The sequence below is a fragment of the Neoarius graeffei genome, chromosome 5, assembly GCF_027579695.1.
Source record: "Neoarius graeffei isolate fNeoGra1 chromosome 5, fNeoGra1.pri, whole genome shotgun sequence".
NCBI classification, from domain to species: Eukaryota; Metazoa; Chordata; class Actinopteri; order Siluriformes; family Ariidae; genus Neoarius; species Neoarius graeffei.
The window spans coordinates 57,524,542-57,544,698 of NC_083573.1; the positions used below are offsets into that span (position 1 = coordinate 57,524,542).

Consider the following 20,157-nt stretch of genomic DNA (forward strand, 5'->3'; position numbering starts at 1 on the left):
TTGACCGTAGGTGTGAATGTGAGTGTGAATGGTTGTCTGTGTCTATGTGTCAGCCCTGTGATGACCTGGCGACTTGTCCAGGGTGTACCCCGCCTTTCGCCCGTAGTCAGCTGGGATAGGCTCCAGCTTGCCTGCGACCCTGTAGAAGGATAAAGCGGCTAGAGATAATGTGATGTGATGTGATGTGATGTAGGGCGGCACGGTGGTATAGTGGTTAGCGCTGTCGCCTCACAGCAAGAAGGTCCTGGGTTCGAGCCCTGTGGCCGGTGAGGGCCTTTCTGTGTGGAGTTTGCATGTTCTCCCCGTGTCCGCATGGGTTTCCTCCGGGTGCTCCGGTTTCCCCCACAGTCCAAAGACATGCAGGTTAGGCTAACTGGTGACTCTAAATTGACCGTAGGTGTGAATGTGAGTGTGAATGGTTGTCTGTATGTGTCAGCCCTGCGATGACCTGGCGACTTGTCCAGGGTGTACCCTACCTTTCGCCCGTACTCAGCTGGGATAGGCTCCAGCTTGCCTGCGACCCTGTAGAACAGGATAAAGCGGCTAGAGATAATGAGATGAGATGAGACATTTGATGTATTTTTTAATATTTTCCGTATTGTCTTGTATGTGTATTGCTATAGTTTATCTGCTGTCTAATACAGAATTTATCTCTGACATTTAAAAGAACATGTATAAAGCTCGAACCTTGGGACAATTTCCATTAAGGGCTGTATAGATTTAGGCTGTTGCTGGCCCTTGCCTGCTCTCATACTTCTCCTGTCCTTTAGGAAACTACCTACTTCTCTCTGTGCAGTTATGCAAATTATTCTTACGAAGGTTGGAGAAGCTTTTCACTTCTGTTTGCAGCCTGGATTCCCATGAGTATGGGTTTCTCAGTAGTGTGCTATGGGCACTACAATGAAGATGATATTACAGGTCACAAACTGCCAAGGTACACCAGAGCTTCTTTATGGTGTTTTAGGGACTTTAGGGCTCATTAAGCCTTTCCGTTTGACAATCTATTTGCCCGAAGTGTTCAGGAAAGTCCCAAATGGGCCCAATGAAATCTCAGAGCTAGTGAAGACCTAGAGAGGGAAAGAGGTGGGGGCTGAAAGAGCTGATCCACTGGCCTGGGCAAATCACTGTCATTGTGAATAATCAGTTTTGTGGTGGATTTTATTTTATTTTTTTTTTTTGGGGGGGGGGGGGGGGACTACTTGAATACGGCGAAGCAAGCTTATTAGGAAGACAGGAAGGCTGGCAGATGTGTTCACCTCCATAGTGAATGAGCTTTGGAAATGCGTCTTTCGTCATCATTATCAAGAATTACTGACAACAAGACGTTCTGCAAGAACCGAACTGTCATTATTACCCAAACAAGAGTGTGTGTTCAGAGCCCCTGAGGATTGTATAGGAAGAAGTTGAGAGGAGAAGGCTTCCCGAGAACAGTCGGTGGAGGGAGATCCCCCTGGGCTGCTCACTTCCTTCTGCGGCAAAGCACAAATAGTGAATCCATGCGATAAGATTACAGCTAACGAGAACAGAACAAAACAGCAGTCCTGCCTAAATGCGTCGGTTCAGTCATGCGTTGCTTTTCAAAGTTCATGGGAATAGACTTTACATACATCAACAACAACAACACAAGACTCGAATGAAGTGTTTCATTTTAGACGCAGAACACACTCAAACGTTCCAAAATACACTCAGTTCTGTATAAAACTTGCAATGCCATGGAGATGACCAGAGTGTGTTTCTGCGCCTTGACTTGCCTAGAACGGATATCTCCTGCTGTGTGTAGCGCACAGCGAATAAAACGCGGTGGTTTCGCGTTGTAAGCTTCTGACAACCGGATAATCGTGTGAAAGGAAAAGCCCCGCGGTGTGTGTGTGTGTGTGTGTGTGTGTGACGACAGAAGAGAGAGAGAGAGAGAGAGAGAGAGAGAAACTAAACTTCATATCAGATTAATCCGCGACAGTGCAGAGTGTTTTAACCCTGGAGGACAGCAGGCTGTATTTTGCGCGTTATTACGCACAAGCCATTCAGTTATTACAGAGTGAATGGACTGAGAACGAAGCAGCTGTTACATGTAACAATAGTTACCTGAGTCGCTCGTTACTGTAATGTTAGCCTATATATGGCTTTTTTTTTCCTTTTTTTTTGCGTGACTTATCTTATTTTAACAAGCTATAATAGGCTTCTCGGTGGTCATTAGTGCCCGTCTTTTACCAGAATCTACAGATCGAATGATTTTTTTTCTCTCTCTCTGCTTCTTTTTTCTCTGAGTTTTGCTTTATGCACCTGTAACTTAAGATGTCACCGGGCTGAAGAAAAAAAAAGGCAAAGGTCGTCTTTAAGGCAGCTCATTTAACCTACGATTCATGACCATGACCATGAGCGGTGCTCACACTGAAGCATCTGCGCCGCTCGACCTGAGGACCACAACAAGGGACATCACAGATCGGACTACAGGACAAAGCAAAACCCGGACACCAAAGATCGAGGAGGTGGAGGAGTGCACTTCCAGAGGATCTCCTTCCCTTTCCTCTGCGATCAAACCGGGCAGCAAGGATAGTCATGGTCAAACCCAGGTGAAGTGTGAGAGGCTGACCCACAGCGATGCCAAGTCTCCAGAGACCTCTACCTCAAAACTTCCCATCAGAAAACGTCCTGTCCGAACGGACCACAAACCTCAGGAGCAGTCAGAAAACAGAAAGACAGACTCAGGTCCAAGTCCTGCCAAAGTGCCCAGGTGCAGCAGTGTCTGCAACGGACTGAACGCAGAGGCGCAGCAGTTTGCTGGGAGCCCAGTTCCTGGAGGAGCACACAGCGATACACAGCTCACTCCAAGCAATCCATGTGAGTCTGAAGAACTTCTCTTATTCTGTGCTGTTTGATGCGTTTGTAGATAGTATTGAGAGACACCAAGTAGTCTAGTGGAGATCTGGACATAATAATAATAATAATAATAATAATAATAATAATAATAATAATAATCCCAGAAGTGATGTTTGTTACCCATCGTTTCATATTCTCATACAGGAAAAGTCATATAGCTTGTGCATGCAGTAGCCTATACATAATGTATCCAATGTTGTGTGTGTGTGGGGGAGTTGTTTGTTTGTTTGTTTGTTTGTTTGTTTGTTTGTTTGTTTGTTTGTTTGTTTGTTTGTTTTTTAATCATTGTGATGAACTTTACTTCTTTTCTAGCATGTGTTTTGGTCAGTATAATATAGCTTAAAATTGATAAACCTCCACACTCCAATTTAGCATAGTTCCACTCTGTGTGTGTGTGTGTGTGTGTGTGTGTGTGTGTGTGTGTGTGTGTGTGTGTGTGTGTGTGTGTATGAGAGAGAGCGAGAGAGAGAGAGTGAGAGAGAGAGAGAGTTTCGTAAAAAGAAGATTGCGCAGTCATGGTCAGTCCAGCAAGTAGTATATGCTGTCATTGTGAAACTTTTCTGTAAATCAGCAGGATGTTTTGGGTTTGCTCAGTAGCCCCATGCAGAAAGAACATGTGAGTGGGTCAGCAGCTGATTGTAAGTGAGATCCCAACTGCTTCTGGGGAAAACAGCCCTATCAGCATTTCACATTAGCCTGTCTAACCAGAAAAAAATCAGACAAAAAGTTGCCTTATAGCTAAACTTACAAATTTGCCAGTTTCAGACCACTATCCAGAACATCCTTGTTATATTCTGTTCCACTGAGCAACTTTTCTGAGTTCAACTTGTTATTGAACAAGCTGTTATTATGAATGTTCTGTTCCTATAAAACTGAGTTTATAGTAATTTGTATTCAATGATGTCATATGAGTTAACTTGTTCAGTCTTTTAATAGTTCTTGTGCTTTTTCATCATTATAGACGATGCATACCTTCCACCTCACCTGTGTACAAATAGACTTATTTCGCTTCACCCATTCGAGGACACTGATCACCTGCGGCATGAGGTAGATTTGGCAACATACCAGGATGAAGATGGGGACACGTAAGTTTTTTGTTCTTCAGTGCAATGCCTTTAATGGTGTTTGCCTTTTTGAAGTTCAGGGGTGACAGGTGGTTTTACAAAAAATAAAAAATAAATAAAGTACCGACATGTTAATACCTTCTATAAAGACAGCTTGATTTAATAACTGACTGCATTTACCTTGCTGCCGCTGTGAGCTACTACAGGTAGCTCTGTAAGGAAGTTAAACATTTTCTCCCCAATTTGGTCATCTGCCAGTTCCCACCTATGAGCCATCTCATCTCTATCACATGACAGCTATCATCTGGGGAGGGTAAGAGATGCCTCCTCTGAGAAAGGTGAAACCAGCTGCAGCTTTTTTGAACTGCTGCTAATGCTGCATCACAGGGCAGTGGAACAAACTCAAAGGAAAGCACTATTTGTCCTCTTCCCATACATGAGCTCACATACACCCATGATTGGTTAATGTTGCTTTGATTGACAGAGGAGATGCCCACCCAGAGAGCACTGCCAAGTTTAGTCCTTAGACTCCTGGCCACAGATGGCTTAGGTATTGTTACGATTTAGAAGAAGAAGAGAAGAAACCTATATTTGTCACATGCACACTTCAAGCACAGTGAGATTCATCCTCTGCATTTAACCCATCTGAAGCAGTGAACACATGCGCACACACACCCAGAGCAGTGGGCAGCCACACTAGAGCACCCAGGGAGCAGTCAGGGGTTCGGTACCTTGCTCAAGGGCACTTCAGCCCAAGGCTGCCCCATGTTAACCTAACAGCATGTCTTTGAACTGTGGGGGAAACCAGAGCACCCGGAGGAAACCCACACAGAACATGCAAACTCCACACAGAAAGGCCCCCGCCAGCTGCTGGGCTCAAACCCAGAACCTTTTTGCTGTGAGGCGACAGTGCTAATCACTACACCACCGTGCCGATTTGAATTTGCAATCTCCCAAAGGGTGTGCTGTTATAATGTGTTTTATTCCTCTTTTCCCACAACACTTTGCTAATTTTTATGCTGTTGTCTCATCTCATCTCCTCTAGCCACTTTATCCTTCTACAGGGTCGCAGGCAAGCTGGAGCCTATCCCAGCTGACTACGGGCGAAAGGCGGGGTACACCCTGGATAAGTCGCCAGGTCATCACAGGGCTGACACATAGACACAGACAACCATTCACACTCACATTCACACCTACGGTCAATTTAGAGTCACCAGTTAACCTAACCTGCATGTCTTTGGACTGTGGGGGAAACCGGAGCACCCGGAGGAAACCCACGCGGACACGGGGAGAACATGCAAACTCCACACAGAAAGGCCCTCACCGGCCCCGGGGCTCGAACCCAGGACCTTCTTGCTGTGAGGCGACAGCGCTAACCACTACACCACCGTGCCGCCTATGCTGTTGTTGTTATTATTATTATTATTATTATGGCCAGGTTCTTGCCCGAACTGATAATCGCATCATCAGTTTTTCTTTGGCTAATCAGACGCAAGGTACACCACCACACTTGCCAGAGCAGTTGGGGTTAGGTGCCTTGCTCAAGAGCACTTGAGACAGTCCTGCTGGTTCAGGGAATTGAACCATCAACCTTTTGGTCCCAAAGCTGTTTCTTCTAACCATTTGGCCATAGCTTCCCTTAAATCAATGTTTTATTTTTTTAATGAACAAAACAAACTTAAGACCATTTATAGTTATATTTAATGTGGTGGAACATCCAGCTCAGTTTTATGTTAACTTTTTGTAGACCTATCTGACTGAACCACACTATAGTTTTAAATCAATTTATTGTATTATCTGCATTTTCTTTCCAAAACTTTTCTAGACACTTAGAATGATCATTTCTGGAATTAGGTTCACTTTTAGTTGTGGTTTTGAAATGGTATCAGCGTATCTCTGCCCACCACATTCTTCAGTCACTTTATTTCCTGTAGGGAGGATACAGTGTAATTCATTTCTCTTGTGATTCATGACATTGACTCTCTTTGGCACTGATGCAGAAGTGGGGAATGAGTGGACAAGTTTAAAAGGTTAGAGGCATTTTACAGTAGACTCAGGGGTGCAGTAGTACTGTAGATAAACGAGGCCCTGTATTTCACTTGGTCTTTGTGTGAGAAGCAGAGTAGAGTGAGTGAGGTTTAAATGAAAAGCTAACAATGTGTAATTAGCATGATAATGTTTTGATGGAACCTACAAAACATTTCTGTAAGTCACTCTGTACAATAGCATCTGCCAAAAGCATGTGTGTGTGTAAGGCCAGGCTACAGATGAATACATCAAATGCTCTGTCATGCATGGACAAACACACCCTTACTGACTTCAAAACCACCCACATGGTGCCAGCTATGAAAATGTCACTCACAACTCATGTGAGTGAAACTTGGTTTTCCAAAAATGACACCTGCTTAATTCACACCCAAGTTTAGTCAATATGTGTTCGAAAACTTTTCATATAAGTAAGCAAATCAGATTGAATGAGTGTACAAGCTCAGGAGAGATGAGTGAGAGGGGAAGAGTTTTGATCATAGAAAGTTGCTGAGTGCTTAATATTTGTGCTCGACCCAGTCGCTGGAAGCTGTAGCCTTTTTCAGTGCACACCTTTTATTTGTATCTGTTTTTGCTCTTTTCACTGTTAAGCTTACCCTACCATCATATGCTAATGAATTAAGCTGGTAAATTGTGGTTTCTGGTATAACACAATTTCCTGGCTTGTTACATCAGTAGCTGTACTTTAGCACACAAATCAACATGAAGTACAGAGACACACACGCGCACACACACACACTACCCCCTTCTCTGTAATCTGTTGCTTTTAAGGTTCTTACGTCAATGGGTTTCATCCTCTCACCTTGTTTTTTTTCTCAGCGCTTTATAGACCCTCATTTTCGGGAAAGCCAATGTGAGCGCGCGAGTCTGCGGTTTACTCAGGTGTCTCTCTCTCTCTCTCTCTCTCTCTCTCTCTCTCCTCTTCTCTTTTTTTGAAATCCTTTTTAAATGAATGGGCTCAAGAACCCAAACATCCGCTCCTTACTTCCGCTTTCACTGCTCTCTCTCTCTCTCTCTCTCTCTCTCTCTCTCTCTCTCCTTTTCATAATTTCTCTTTTTCTTTCAAATACTGCTACTACTACTACTACTAACAATAATAATAATAATAATAATAATAATAATAATAATAATAATAATAATACTTTTTCAGACGTGTTTTGATTTTGTATGCAGGATGTGAGAAGTTGTGTTTTGCAGAACATTCTCTAGACTGTCCACCAAATGCCTAGTAATACAAGAACAGCTTATTGTATACGTCTTGCACGAAATGGATACAAGACATTATGTATGTAATAATAATTAACTAGTTGTCTCTCTTTTATTACATTGCTTCCTCCGCCCTCTCTTTATCGAGCCACTTATGCTCCATAAAACATGGCTAAGTATGAGTTGAGTGTATGGGATATTGTAGGAGCCTGACATGTACTCTTGGCAAGATGTTTTGAGATTGTGATTCTGCGAAAAGGAGAGAGGGTTTTAGCTCAATTTTCAGGTGGCGACTCGGAATGATGACGTGATTAATTAGAGATCTTGAAACAGGATAGTTCAGTTGAACATTGCACAGTTCAAATTGTACTTGCTCAAAATACACATGCATCAACATATCAGCTCTTAGGTGTCAGACATTAGTAAGGAAAGGGGATATACACAGCCCTGTTCTGAATATGTTTTTAATTAGTTAATGAGTAAATTGTGGAAATAATATCAATGACATCACACTAAATTCTCTAAAGCACAAACAACACAAAATATTTGTCAAGCAAAAATGGCAAACAGGAACCAGAAAAGAATTGCAGATTTTTTTCCCAAGTGTTTCAAAGAAAACTAAAATTAATGACACAAATCCTAAGGTTATCAAGGACAAGGATGAAAACAACAACAACAATGCTAAAACCAGACACTTCAACAAAGACTACAGCTAGTGTTAGTGTTTGTTTATTTAGCACCTATAGCATATATCCAGCCAGCCATCCAGCCATTATCTGTAGCCACTTATCCTGTACAGGGTCATGGGCAAGCTGGAGCCTATCCCAGCTGACTCTGGGCGAGAGGCAGGGTACACCCTGGACAAGTCGCCAGATCATCGCAGGGCTGACACATAGACACAGACAACCATTCACACTCACATTCACACCTACGGTCAATTTAGAGTCACCAGTTAACCTAACCTGCATGTCTTTGGACTGTGGGGGAAACCGGAGCACCCGGAGGAAACCCACGCAGACACAGGGAGAACATGCAAACTCCACACAGAAAGGCCCTCGCCAGCCGCTGGGCTCGAACCCAGGACCTTCTTGCTGTGAGGTGACAGTGCCAACTACTACACCACCGTGCCGCCCCCTATAGCATATAGGATATCATTAATAGGTTTGTTGGTGTTTGAGACCCTGTCTGGGATTACAGTTAGCCCAACCAATAGAAGTCCATCATTGAAATCCAGTGAAAAAAACTGTTTAACTTGGCTACATTGCACTGCTTTGAGCCACATAGAATTCAACAGTTGTTCACTGTGGCTATCATTGTGGAATGATGTGGCTGATATGGTTACAAGCACACAAGCTATTGAGTCCCTGTTATGTGCTACTAGTAATGTACACAACATACAGTAAACATTTAAATGTAGTCCTGTATGCTAGATGTGACAATAAGGGAAAAGTCAGTTCTAAAGGCCATAGTATAGAGAAAAGCACAGTGTAATGAGTATCTTTTCATGCAATGCTATTGTTGTAATTTAAGATACACAATACCTCTGTGGTATACAGTCAGTTGTACGGTACCTTCTTTTTTGTCCTTTTTTGTGTACTATGGCTGCAGCAAGCACACATACCACCTCAAGCATTCAAGTAAGCCAAATGACAACTTCATTTACATGCAGCAGGTTGCAACATTCACTGGATGCGCATTCTTTGAAGTTGCTGATATACAGTATGATTGATATACATGGGTCAGGTATGTTCTGGCTCAATAAAGGGGAATTTTAGAGTCAGATAATAGCCAGACATACCTTACTTTAAGTGTGCGTTTTAATTTGCTTCCTGTTTTGTGTTTTTATTATATCAAATCGTCTCAGGCCAGAATAGCTCCACTTCTCTGCATGCAGGGAGTGGCTTTTGCATTACTGTGACTGGCTTCATTTTTTTTTTAAACTTGATACTGATACCAAATAAAGTATGATAGAGGTTTGCAATTTTGATTAATTTTGCATGTTGCCTATTCATTATGGTTGCAGGCTGCAAAAACCCCCCAAAGCAAACGAAGACTCCTCTTCTGACATTGTGTACTTGTCAGTCTTCTGTACTTCTGCTGAAACTCTGTCAGCTCTCTGGCTGGTTTCTGGTAAACAGTTCCACACAGTGCTTGGCTCAGGCGTTTTGTGCCATATTCAGCTTCCCTTCTGTCTTTGTTTACTGCCACAGCGGGCCATGCCACAAGGGATGTGAGGTTTATGTGTCTCTGGCCTGTACAGGATGCGGCACATACGCAGCAATGGCTTTATCTGGGCTGCGGTCTAACTAACTCTCACTCACTTCCAGGAACCTAAAGTTTCATCTATAGAGAACAGACTCAAAGAAAGTATGAGATTGTGAGAATGAGTGGATCAGCAGTGAAGTGTAAAGGCAAAACAGCTCTCTGTTAAGTGTAGCAAAAGATCTAATGTACTTAATACAGAACAATAGGTTCCTTTAACTGTTACCAGAATTCCTCAAAACCTCATAAGAGGGTGCATAAAAATGAGTGTATAATTTCTTAATACATAGTACCAAGGGTCAAAGGTCAAACTTTGTTTAACACTATTTCAGGTGTATGTACATGGTATGTACATGTGTCAACTGTATTATATTTTCGATATTAAAGTAATATACATATTTATGCAGTTTCAATATTTTTGGAATATTTTTCATCCTAAAGCATTTTACTTACGAAAGCTTTAGAATAATTCCGCAGTATTTACAGTATATGATAAAAGTATCTCATGTGAACTGGAATACACAACAGATATGGAGTTTGTAAACGCTGAACAACAGAAACAAAGTGGACTACTTAGGTCTAAGCGTTATCAGGTTTGCTCAGTCTTCTGTGGCTGTAACACCAATGCACAATGGTAGCTCAGTAGTAGTTGGTCTACTGGTCATAAAGGTTGTCAGTTCAAATTCCAGCACTGCCAAGCTGCCACTACTGGGCCCTTGAGCAAGGCCTTTATTGCTCAGTTGTATAAATGAAATAAATATAAGTTCTCTTAAATAGCATCTGCCAATGCAATAAATGTAAATCTATGTTTCCAGTATTGATTATAGATCAGTTTGTAGTTTGTTGCCAAACAACTGTGGAGAATAGTTACTTGCATTAAATCTGAAACAAAGATGTTAAGCCATGCGTAGTGTCGGGGTCTAATGTGACCCTTTTCCATTAAATGCCACCCAAATATCAATATTAACTATATAATTTAGTTACAAGTCAAATGAAAACCTTAAAGGCAGGGTGCTGTAGATAATTATTTTAGAAGCATTTTTGTTATATTTCTTGAAATTCTCTTTACATCCCAACAGCAATGAATAAATCAGTTGCTCTGACAATTTAAAAAAAAAAAACAACCTGTCATATGTGGCAGTCTCAGGGCTATAAAAAGCCCATCCAATCATTTCATTCAGTCTGACACGTAGGCCTGTGTAACTACCTACCTGCCTACTTGCACGCACTCTGCCTGTGCGCTTGTGCATGATCGGAGTCTTCTCCAAGGCTAGGTAGATATATTACAGACGTATTGCTAAAGCTAGAGAGCTAGTCGACAGCTGTGAGTATGAACAATCATCATGTTTGATGTTTGCATTAATTATGATAATGTTAGGAATGATAATCGATAATAGGAGTGGCTTTGGAGCAAGGGCTGATGGGAAGGAGTAGGATTTTTTGTGTGGATACTTTCAAAATCTAGCTTGCACTTGTTGCTTTCTCCAAAATTACCTATGCTAGCTTTAAACGTGTGACATAACTAAATAACACATCCAGGGGTGAAATGGAGATTATGTAGAAACGTGATACACTTTACATGTATCAGGTTGCACCTACTGCAATAAACGATGCAAAAATATATATATTTTCATTTGATTCACCCTCATACTTATATAATCTCTTTTTTTTGGTACGGCCAAAAAATGGATGAAAATATCATATTGAAAGTATATAGCAAATGTAATTGAAATATATTGAAACAAGGCACATAGTCATGAAGTTACTGTGTCATGTGGCTGATTTTTGCATAACACCACTGCTACAAATTAACAGGCCAACCCTACAAAGCTCTGACATAAGAATGTAAGATTTGTCACAGCACAATAAAAAGGTTGTACATTAAAGTGCCCTTTTGCGCCATTCGTCTCGCGACATTCACCTAGCGTCTAAAGCTGTCTAAGGCCAGGTTTACATTAGACCGTATCTGTCTCGTTTTCTTCGCGGATGCACTGTCCGTTTACATTAAAACGCCTGGAAACGCCGGGAAACGGGAATCCACCAGGGTCCACGTATTCAATCCAAATCGTGTCTGGTCCGGTGGTGTGTAAACATTGAGAATACGCGGATACGCTGTGCTGAGCTCTAGCTGGCATTGTCATTGGACAACGTCACTGTGACATCCACCTTCCTGATTCGCTGGCGTTGGTCATGTGACGCGACTGCTGAAAAACGGCGCGGGCTTCCGCCTTGTATCACCTTTCATTAAAGAGTATAAAAGTATGAAAATACTGCAAATACTGATGCAAATACTGCCCATTGTGTAGTTATGATTGTCTTTAGGCTTGCCATCCTTCCACTTGCAAGTGGTAAGTGACGCGCATGCCCGACATGCACTGAGATCACACACACAGCGGCTCAGTCCCAAATCACTGCTCATGCGCTCCACTCACGCGCTCTGTGAGCTGCGCAGGGCCGGAGTGCGCACCCTCCAGAGGACACTCGCTGTTCAGGACGGAGTGATTTGGAGCGCAGGATGCCTGTGGAGCCGAGCGTATCCGTGTATTGGCGTTGCTATGTGCACGCGAATCGTGTATTGGCGTTGCTGTGTGCACACTAATCATTTTAAAAACGTTAATCTGATGATCCGCTGATACGGTCTAATGTAAACCCCACCTAAGGATTTGAATCGCCTCACGCCAAGGGACATTGACCTAGCGAATCACTCCACAGACAGTTACCCCTACACAGACACACAGTTGTGTAATGTTACTCTTCTTACAATACATTTACACTAATCCAATCTACACTTTCACTGCAGTATTTATCAGTTACACTTTTTAAAAGTCTGACAACAGCTTCTCTTCTTACACACTGACAACCAAATCTGATACAGTTCTCTTTTTAAAGAGAACTTTCTTGTTATGTATCATTTTATAGAAACTCCATCTGTTTGCCATTTATTTCCATTACAGTGTGCACTGAAGATTGTGTTTACTCCTTAAAGTATCTGTACATGTAAACAGCTCATGAAATTAGTGCGTTAAAAACTGAAAATAACCAACCTGACCTCGGAAAGTAGGTCAAAGGTCAAATCTGACAGTTGATTTAGGTAGAATGGGTATATATTTGGGGTCAGTCAGCCAAAACCATTATTTCATGGTGAAAAAAAAATTTTTTGTCTATTTTGATAGTTTTTCAGACTTTTGACCTTGACCTGAAAATATTAGAGAAACATGCGATGTGACAGTATGCATAGAAAGAGCATGTGTAAATTATATACAGTGAATAATACATTTCATTTATGCAGAGGTAATCAAAAGTCCTTCCTGCACCATATGGCAGAACCAATCTCCGTTTCTGATCTTCCATTTTCCCTCGGCCTCTCACATAGCTAGGATTACAGTAGGGGGCTAGTCCTCTGGTAACTGCAAGAGTTTGACTCCCCACTCGCACCTGTATTACAGCGTACCTTGCCAGACAGCAGTAGGTAGCATTTTTATGATGGTCTTTGGTATGACCTCTCCACGAGTAGAGCTCACGATCTCCAGCTCAAGAGGCCGACACGCTAACCACTAGGCCAACTCACAGTATATGTAGAGGTAATACATATGACTCCTTTCGATGTGGAGGAGCAGCGGTTCTACTCTGAGTCTCTCCCGAATGACCAAACTTCTCACCCTGTCTCTAAGGGAGAGCCCAGCCACCCTGCGGAGAAAACTCATTTCAACCGCTTGTATCCGCGATCTCATTCTTTCGGTCACTACCCATAGCTCGTGACCATAGGTGAGTGTGGGAACGTAGATGGACCAGTAAATTGAGAGCTTTGCCTTTTGGCTCAGCTCTCTCTTTACCACCACAGACTGGTTTAGCGTCCGCATCACTGCTGATGCTGCCCCGATCCATCTGTCCAACTCCCGCTCCCCCTTACCCTCACTCGTGAACAAAACCCCAAGATACTTAAACTCCTCCACTTTAGGTAGCAACTCCCCCCTGACCCGGAGTAGGCACTCCACCCATTTCCGGCTGAGCGCCATGGCCACGGACTTGGAGGTGCTGATCCTCATCCCAGCCACTTTGCACTTGGCTGCAAACTGTCCCAGCACATGCTGTAAGTCACAGATTGATGAAGCCAACAGGACCACATCATCCGCAAAAAGCAGAGACGTGATCCTGCTGCCACTAAACCAGACATCCTCCACCCCTTGGCTGCGCCTAGAAATTCTGTCCATAAAAGTTATGAACAGAACTGGTGACAAAGGGCAGCCCTGGCGGAGTCCAAAATGCACTGGGAACGAGTCCGACTTACTGCCAGCAATGCGAACCAAACTCCTGCTCTGGTCATACGGGGTCCGAATGGCCCGGAGTAGTGGGCCCTGAACCTCATACTCCCAAAGCACCCCCCACAGGGCACCATGAGGGACATAGTCATAAACCTTCTCCAGGTCCATAAAATGCATGTAGACTGGTTGGGCAAACTCCCATGCACCCTCCAGTACCCTTGCAAGGGTAAAGAGCTGGTCCAGTGTTCCATGACCAAGACAAAAACCGCATTGCTCCTCCTGAATCCGAAGTTCAACTATCGACTGGACTCTCCTCTCCAGCACCCCAGCATAGGCTTTCCCAGGGAGGCTGAGAAGTGTGATCCCCTATCGTTGGAACACACTCTCTGGTCCCCCTTTTTAAAAAGGGGGCCCACCACCCCAGTCTGCCAATCCAGAGGCACTGTCCCCGACCTCCACGCAATGTTGAAGAGGCATGTCAGCCAAGATAGCCCAAGGCACTGGATGTTGTTCAGGAACTCAAGACGAATCTCATCCACCCCCGGAGCCCGGCCACCGAGAAGCTTTTTAACCACCTTGGCAACCTCAGCCCCTGTGATGGACGAGTCCTCCCAAGCACCCTCAGACTCTGCATCCTCCTCAGACAACACGAAGGTGGGATTGAGGAGATCCTCGAAGTATTCCTTCCACCATCAGATCATGTCCATCCTCACTGTAAACAGTAGGGACAGAGCACTGCTCTCCCTTCCTGAGCAGCCAGACGGTTTGCCAGAATCTCTTCGAGGCTGACCGAAAGCCACTTTCCATGGCCTCACTGAACTCCTCCCACACCAGAGCTGCATTCTGCTTGGCCCATCGGTATCTGTCACCTGCCTCTGGAGATCCACAGGCTAACCAAGCCTAATAGGACTCCTTCTTCAGCTTGACGGCTCCCCTCACCACAGGTGTCCACCACCAGGTTTGGGATTACCGCCACGACAGGCACCAACAACCTTGCAGCCACATCTCTGCATGGCTGCCTCAGCAATGGAGGTGCAGAACATGGTCCACTCGGACTCAATGTCCCCACCCTCCCCCGGTATGCAGTTGAAGCTCTGCCGGAAGTGACAGTTGAAGATCCGACGGACGTTCCCAGCATACCCTCACTACTTGTTTGGGCCTGCCAGCTCTGTCTGGCCTCCTCCCCAACCATCTGATCCAGCTCACCACCAGGTAGTGATCAGTTGACAGCTCTGCTCCTCTCTGCACCCGAGTGTCCAAGACATATGGTCGTAGATCAGATGAAACGACTACAAAGTCAATCATCGATCTACGGCCTATGGTGTCCTTGTGCCACGTGCACTTATGCTCAAACATGGTGTTTGTTATGGCCAAACTGTACATGGCACAGAAGTCCAACAACTGAACACCACTCGGGTTCAGGTCGGGCAGGCTGTTCCTCCCAATCATACCCCTCCAGGTCTCACCATCATTGCCCATGTGAGCATTGAAGTCCCCCAGTAAAACAATGGAGTCCCCTTGTGGTGCACTGTCTAGCACCCCACTCAAGGACTCCAAGAAGGCCGGGTACTCTGAACTACCATTTGGCGCATAAGTGCAAATGACAGTCAGAGACTGTTCCCTGACCCGAAGGCACAGGGAAACTACCCTCTCATTCACTGGGGAGAACTCTGATGTTAGCGCACTGAACTGGGGGGGGGGCTACCAATAGCCCCACTCCGCCCGGCGCCGCTCACCCTTGGCAACTCTAGCATAGAAGAGAGTCCAACCCCTCTCCAGGAAATTGGTTTCAGATCCTAAGTTATGCGTTGAGGTGAGCCCAGCAATATCTAGTCGGTACCACTCAACCTCACGCACAAGCTCAGGCTCCTTTCCCACCAGAGTGGTGACATTCCATGTCCCAAAAGCCAGTTTTGTCAGCCAGGGATCAGTATGCCAGGGCTTCCGCCTTTGGCTGCCACCCGATCCACAGTGCACCGGACCCTTACGGCACCTCCTGCGGGTGGTGGGTCCACAGGAGAGTGGTTCTGTGTTGCTCATTTGAGCTAAATGAGCAACATGGAACCAAAAAATTATTTCAATTTTTCTTTGAAAATAGTAGAGTCAAAAACAGAAAATGACCTTTTTGAGCTCTAAAAGTAGGTCAAAGGTCAGATTTGACACTTGATTCTGGTAGAATGGGTATATGTTTTGGGTTGTTTACTATAGCATATTATAAGCCAAAATCAATATTTCATGGTGAAATGGCTATATTGACCATTTTTGTGAATGTACAAAATACATTCAATTCAATTTTTAAAAAACCGATAAAGAGTTCTTTACCAAAGAAGAACCTGCACTGATCCAGAAAAAATGACAACTTTGGTAGAATTGGTGTGTTTGGACATGTTGTGGTTTGGGGTATTTACAGTAGGAAACAAACTGTTTTTGACCGCAGTCCAGAACATGTGCGTGACTTTCCATTTGACTGGCATCGAAGCTGTTTGCACAGGAAATGAGCACATCATTTCTTTATATAATATTTCGAGGGAAATTCTTATAACTTTAGTAGATACTGTAATAAATAAAATGACGTTTTCAACAAAAAACACATAAAATGTGCCCTGTGGCCTTGAAAAATAGGCCAAGGTCACTCGTCTTAGGTCAGTGAGCTTCCGTTGTCTGTGGCTATCAGCGGTTAAAATTTCATCCAAAACCAAACAACTTTTGGAAGAAAAAATAATAATTGTTAACTGGTGACTCTAAATTGACCGTAGGTGTGAATGTGAGTGTGAATGGTTGTCTGTGTCTATGTGTCAGCCCTGTGATGACCTGGCAACTTGTCCAGGGTGTACCCCGCCTTTCGCCCGTAGTCAGCTGGGATAGGCTCCAGCTTGCCTGCGACCCTGTAGAACAGGATAAAGCGGCTAGAGATAATTAATGGATGGATGGATGGATGGATGGATAAAAAAATCACCAAAAACAATAGTATTCACCTATGAAATAGATGATTCATCTATGAAATAAATGAAGACTAATAATACTTCTCAGATATGGAGACCTGTGATGAAATGTATGACATGCCATAGCAATGTGCCAAGTGTGAAGAAGTCACTTATGGGAAAGCTAGTAAGTCAAGAGAAAGCCAACACCTTTTTGGCCTCTTCTGCTTTTCAAACTGAGAACCGGGGAACAGAGAATGTGTGACACGACAATTTTTCACAGGCTACGTCTGTATGTCTGAGTCATGGCTAGCTAAAATAGTCATTCGGTCCAGCTTCTTCTTTCAGTTTGATCACTGCTGTAGCATTTGGATTTATAATTGCTGTTTTGGCATAATAAATGGAAGAAAATATATATTTAGGGAACATAGATGGTATGGGGGCGGCATGGTGGTGTAGTGGTTAGCGCTGTCGCCTCACAGCAAGAAGGTCCTGGGTTCGAGCCCCGTGGCCGGCGAGGGCCTTTCTGTGTGGAGTTTGCATGTTCTCCCCGTGTCCGCGTGGGTTTCCTCCGGGTGCTCCGGTTTCCCCCACAGTCCAAAGACATGCAGGTTAGGTTAACTGGTGACTCTAAATTGACCGTAGGTGTGAATGTGAGTGTGAATGGTTGTCTGTGTCTATGTGTCAGCCCTGTGATGACCTGGCGACTTGTCCAGGGTGTACCCCGCCTTTCGCCCGTAGTCAGCTGGGATAGGCTCCAGCTTGCCTGCGGCCCTGTAGAACAGGACAAAGCGGCTACAGATAATGAGATGAGATGAGATAGATGGTATGGTTATGTGTACAGCCTCTGAAGTGATTGCATCACACAGACTGACTGTCACATTGTATGACCAGTGACTGGCTAGTTGTTCATATAATCTGAAAAAACACAGAGCAGAGATTAACAAAGAAAACTCTGCTGTATATTTTTAAGATTATAGTGCATGTATGTAATAAAAGAAGAGAAAAAAGCAGGGGAAATGTGTGTGTGTGTGTGTGTGTGTGTGTGTGTGTGTGTGTGTGTGTGTGTGTTTTATGTCATTCTTGGAAGTGTTGTGGTATTCCCTTTATTGTGATAGTAGAGTACTGCTGTCCTTCCTTGTTGAGTACTTTGTGTGGAACAGCCAACATGAAGCAATCATGGCCCTACAGTCTCCATTTTCCATTTCAGGAATGCGAGTCAGCTTTTCTTCAGCTCTTCTCTCTGCAGATGTGTGCTCATTCAGTTTTCTAATCTTGAACAAATCTGAAATAAAATATTCATGGCCAGATTTTGTCCAATCTGCCCTGATTTGATGCTTTCTCGAACCCTGAAAGTGAAGTTTGCATTATTTGATTCTGAAAATCCCAAGTACTATTTTATGGGCTTGTAAAATATGGACACATGCAACATTGACAGACAAAAGGTAGAAGATGACATTTTATTTCCTTCTTTTATTCACACAGTGTACACTAAGGAAGTGTGGTTTGAAAAATTCCTGATCTTTTTTTTTTTCCTGGTGTAGCACCATAAGCCATTTTACTGTGGACCCTATTACTATTTGTTATCCAGTGTTTTTATGTTACTACCATAACCTGAGCTTCGGAACCCAATTTTCTGCATGGAAAATATTCCTATTTTTCAAGACAGTAAGGCTGAATTCACAAAGATAGGTGTTAGCTTTTATTTCCAGGTGTTCTGTAAGTGTTATTCAAATGTTCATGGGGAAAGTTGTCACTCTTATAAATTAACATTAATTGTAATGATTATTATTCAAAACAGGCAGAACAGTGCCATTGTCCCAGATGTCAGGAAATGACCTCAAACCAAAGTAGCTGTTACTGGAAGCCTCTCTAGAAAAAAGCACACAGACAAAAAAAAAGTTTACATCCTTCCATCATTTTCACACAGATGTACCTCTTGATGGTTTGCACAAAAAGGGGTGGAGGTTCTCTGTGAGATGATGGGAGATAAAGATTTCCCTGCATTTACTGAAGTTGGTTGCATATGTGGATATTCTGTGCAGAATGACTCATGTAAGTTTATGAGTCACAGATACAGGTGAAGGATTACTGTTCTCATCAGTCCATCATTCTCCCAGCTGTCAAACCCACAGAGTCAAATACTAGGTAACATTTTCTTTTTTTGGTGGGTATTTCAACTTCTGAGTTTTGGGGGCATTTTTGTGTGCTTTTTTATATTGGCGAGGACCAAATGTCCCCACAAGGATTTTTTTTTTAACTGCACTGTTTATTTAAAAAAAAACTAAAAGAGCTAATTATCCATATTAATAATTACGTCAACGGTTGTTCTATATTTCTTTATAAGGATATTAAAGTGTGTGTGTGTGTGTGTGTGTGTGTGTGTGTGTGTGTGTGTGTGTGTGTGTGTGTGTGTGTGAGTGAGCACATAAATACCATATAACTGGCATGTCCTAGAAAAGTATCTGGTTCAATTATCATATTATTACCCTGGTAATACAGTAGGCGTAGGCTTTGTACAGTCAATACACTGCCTGGCCAAAAAGTCACCATTTGGATTTAAATAAGCAAATACTTAAGGGCCTTTGATTGGATAATTTCTGCAGTGATTAATATGCTTCATCTGGCAACAATTCTTTTCACCCTAACTGATGCAGTGAGTAGCTTCTCATTTCCAGTGTTGTTTGACATATCCTGTGTTCATGGAAAAGAGGTTACTATGTTTCAGAAGGGTCAAATTACTAGCTTGCATCAAGCAAAGGAAACAATGAAGGAGATTGCTGAAATTACTGGAATTGGGTTAAGATCTGTTCAACGCATTATTAAAATCTGGAAGGATAGTGGAGAACCGTTAACTTTGTGAAAGAAATGTGGTTGGAAAAATCTCTTGACTGACCGTGTTCGGAGAGCACTTAAATGCTTGGACACTTAAAGTCAAATCATAAAAAATCAACAACAGAACTCACAGCTAAGTTTAATTGTGAAAGTAAGAGCATTTCCACATACACAATGTGAAGAGAAGTCACAGGATTGGGACTAAACAGCTGTGTGACCAGAAGAAAACCATTTGTTAGTGAGGCTCTGGAGCAATGGAAAAAAGTCATGTGGTCTGATGAGTCCAGATTTACCCTGTTCCAAAGTAATAGGTGTGTCAGATTAAGAAGGGAAGCACATGAAGAAAGAAAAGAAAACACAAATTTATTCATCACACACTTGTGAAATTCCTCTCTGCATTTAACCCATCTGAAGCAGTGAACACACACATACCCAGAGCAGTGAGCAGCCATGCTAACAGCACCTGGGGAGCAGTTGGGAGTTAGGTGCCTCGCTCAAGGGCACCTCAGCCCAAGGTCATCCCATATTAACCTAACCGCATGTCTTTGAACTGTGGGGGAAACCGGAGCACCTGGAGGAAACCCACACAGACACAGGGAGAACATGCAAACTCCACACAGAAAGGCCCTCGACAGCTGCTGCGTTTGAACCCAGAACCTTCTTGCTGTGAGGCAACCGTGCTAA

General features: G+C 43.4%; 1 protein-coding gene across 1 annotated transcript in view; it reads left to right on the forward strand.

Moving 5' to 3' along the window:
• The first annotated feature begins 1,883 nt into the window (after positions 1–1,883).
• bcl3 (BCL3 transcription coactivator) overlaps positions 1,884–20,157 on the forward strand; it is a 36,881-nt gene continuing 18,607 nt past the window's right edge. The window contains exons 1-2 of the mRNA XM_060922138.1: positions 1,884–2,838; positions 3,839–3,962. Coding sequence (XP_060778121.1) covers positions 2,361–2,838; positions 3,839–3,962 — 602 coding nt within the window. The 5' untranslated portion in view covers positions 1,884–2,360. The remainder of the gene's footprint in view (positions 2,839–3,838; positions 3,963–20,157) is intronic.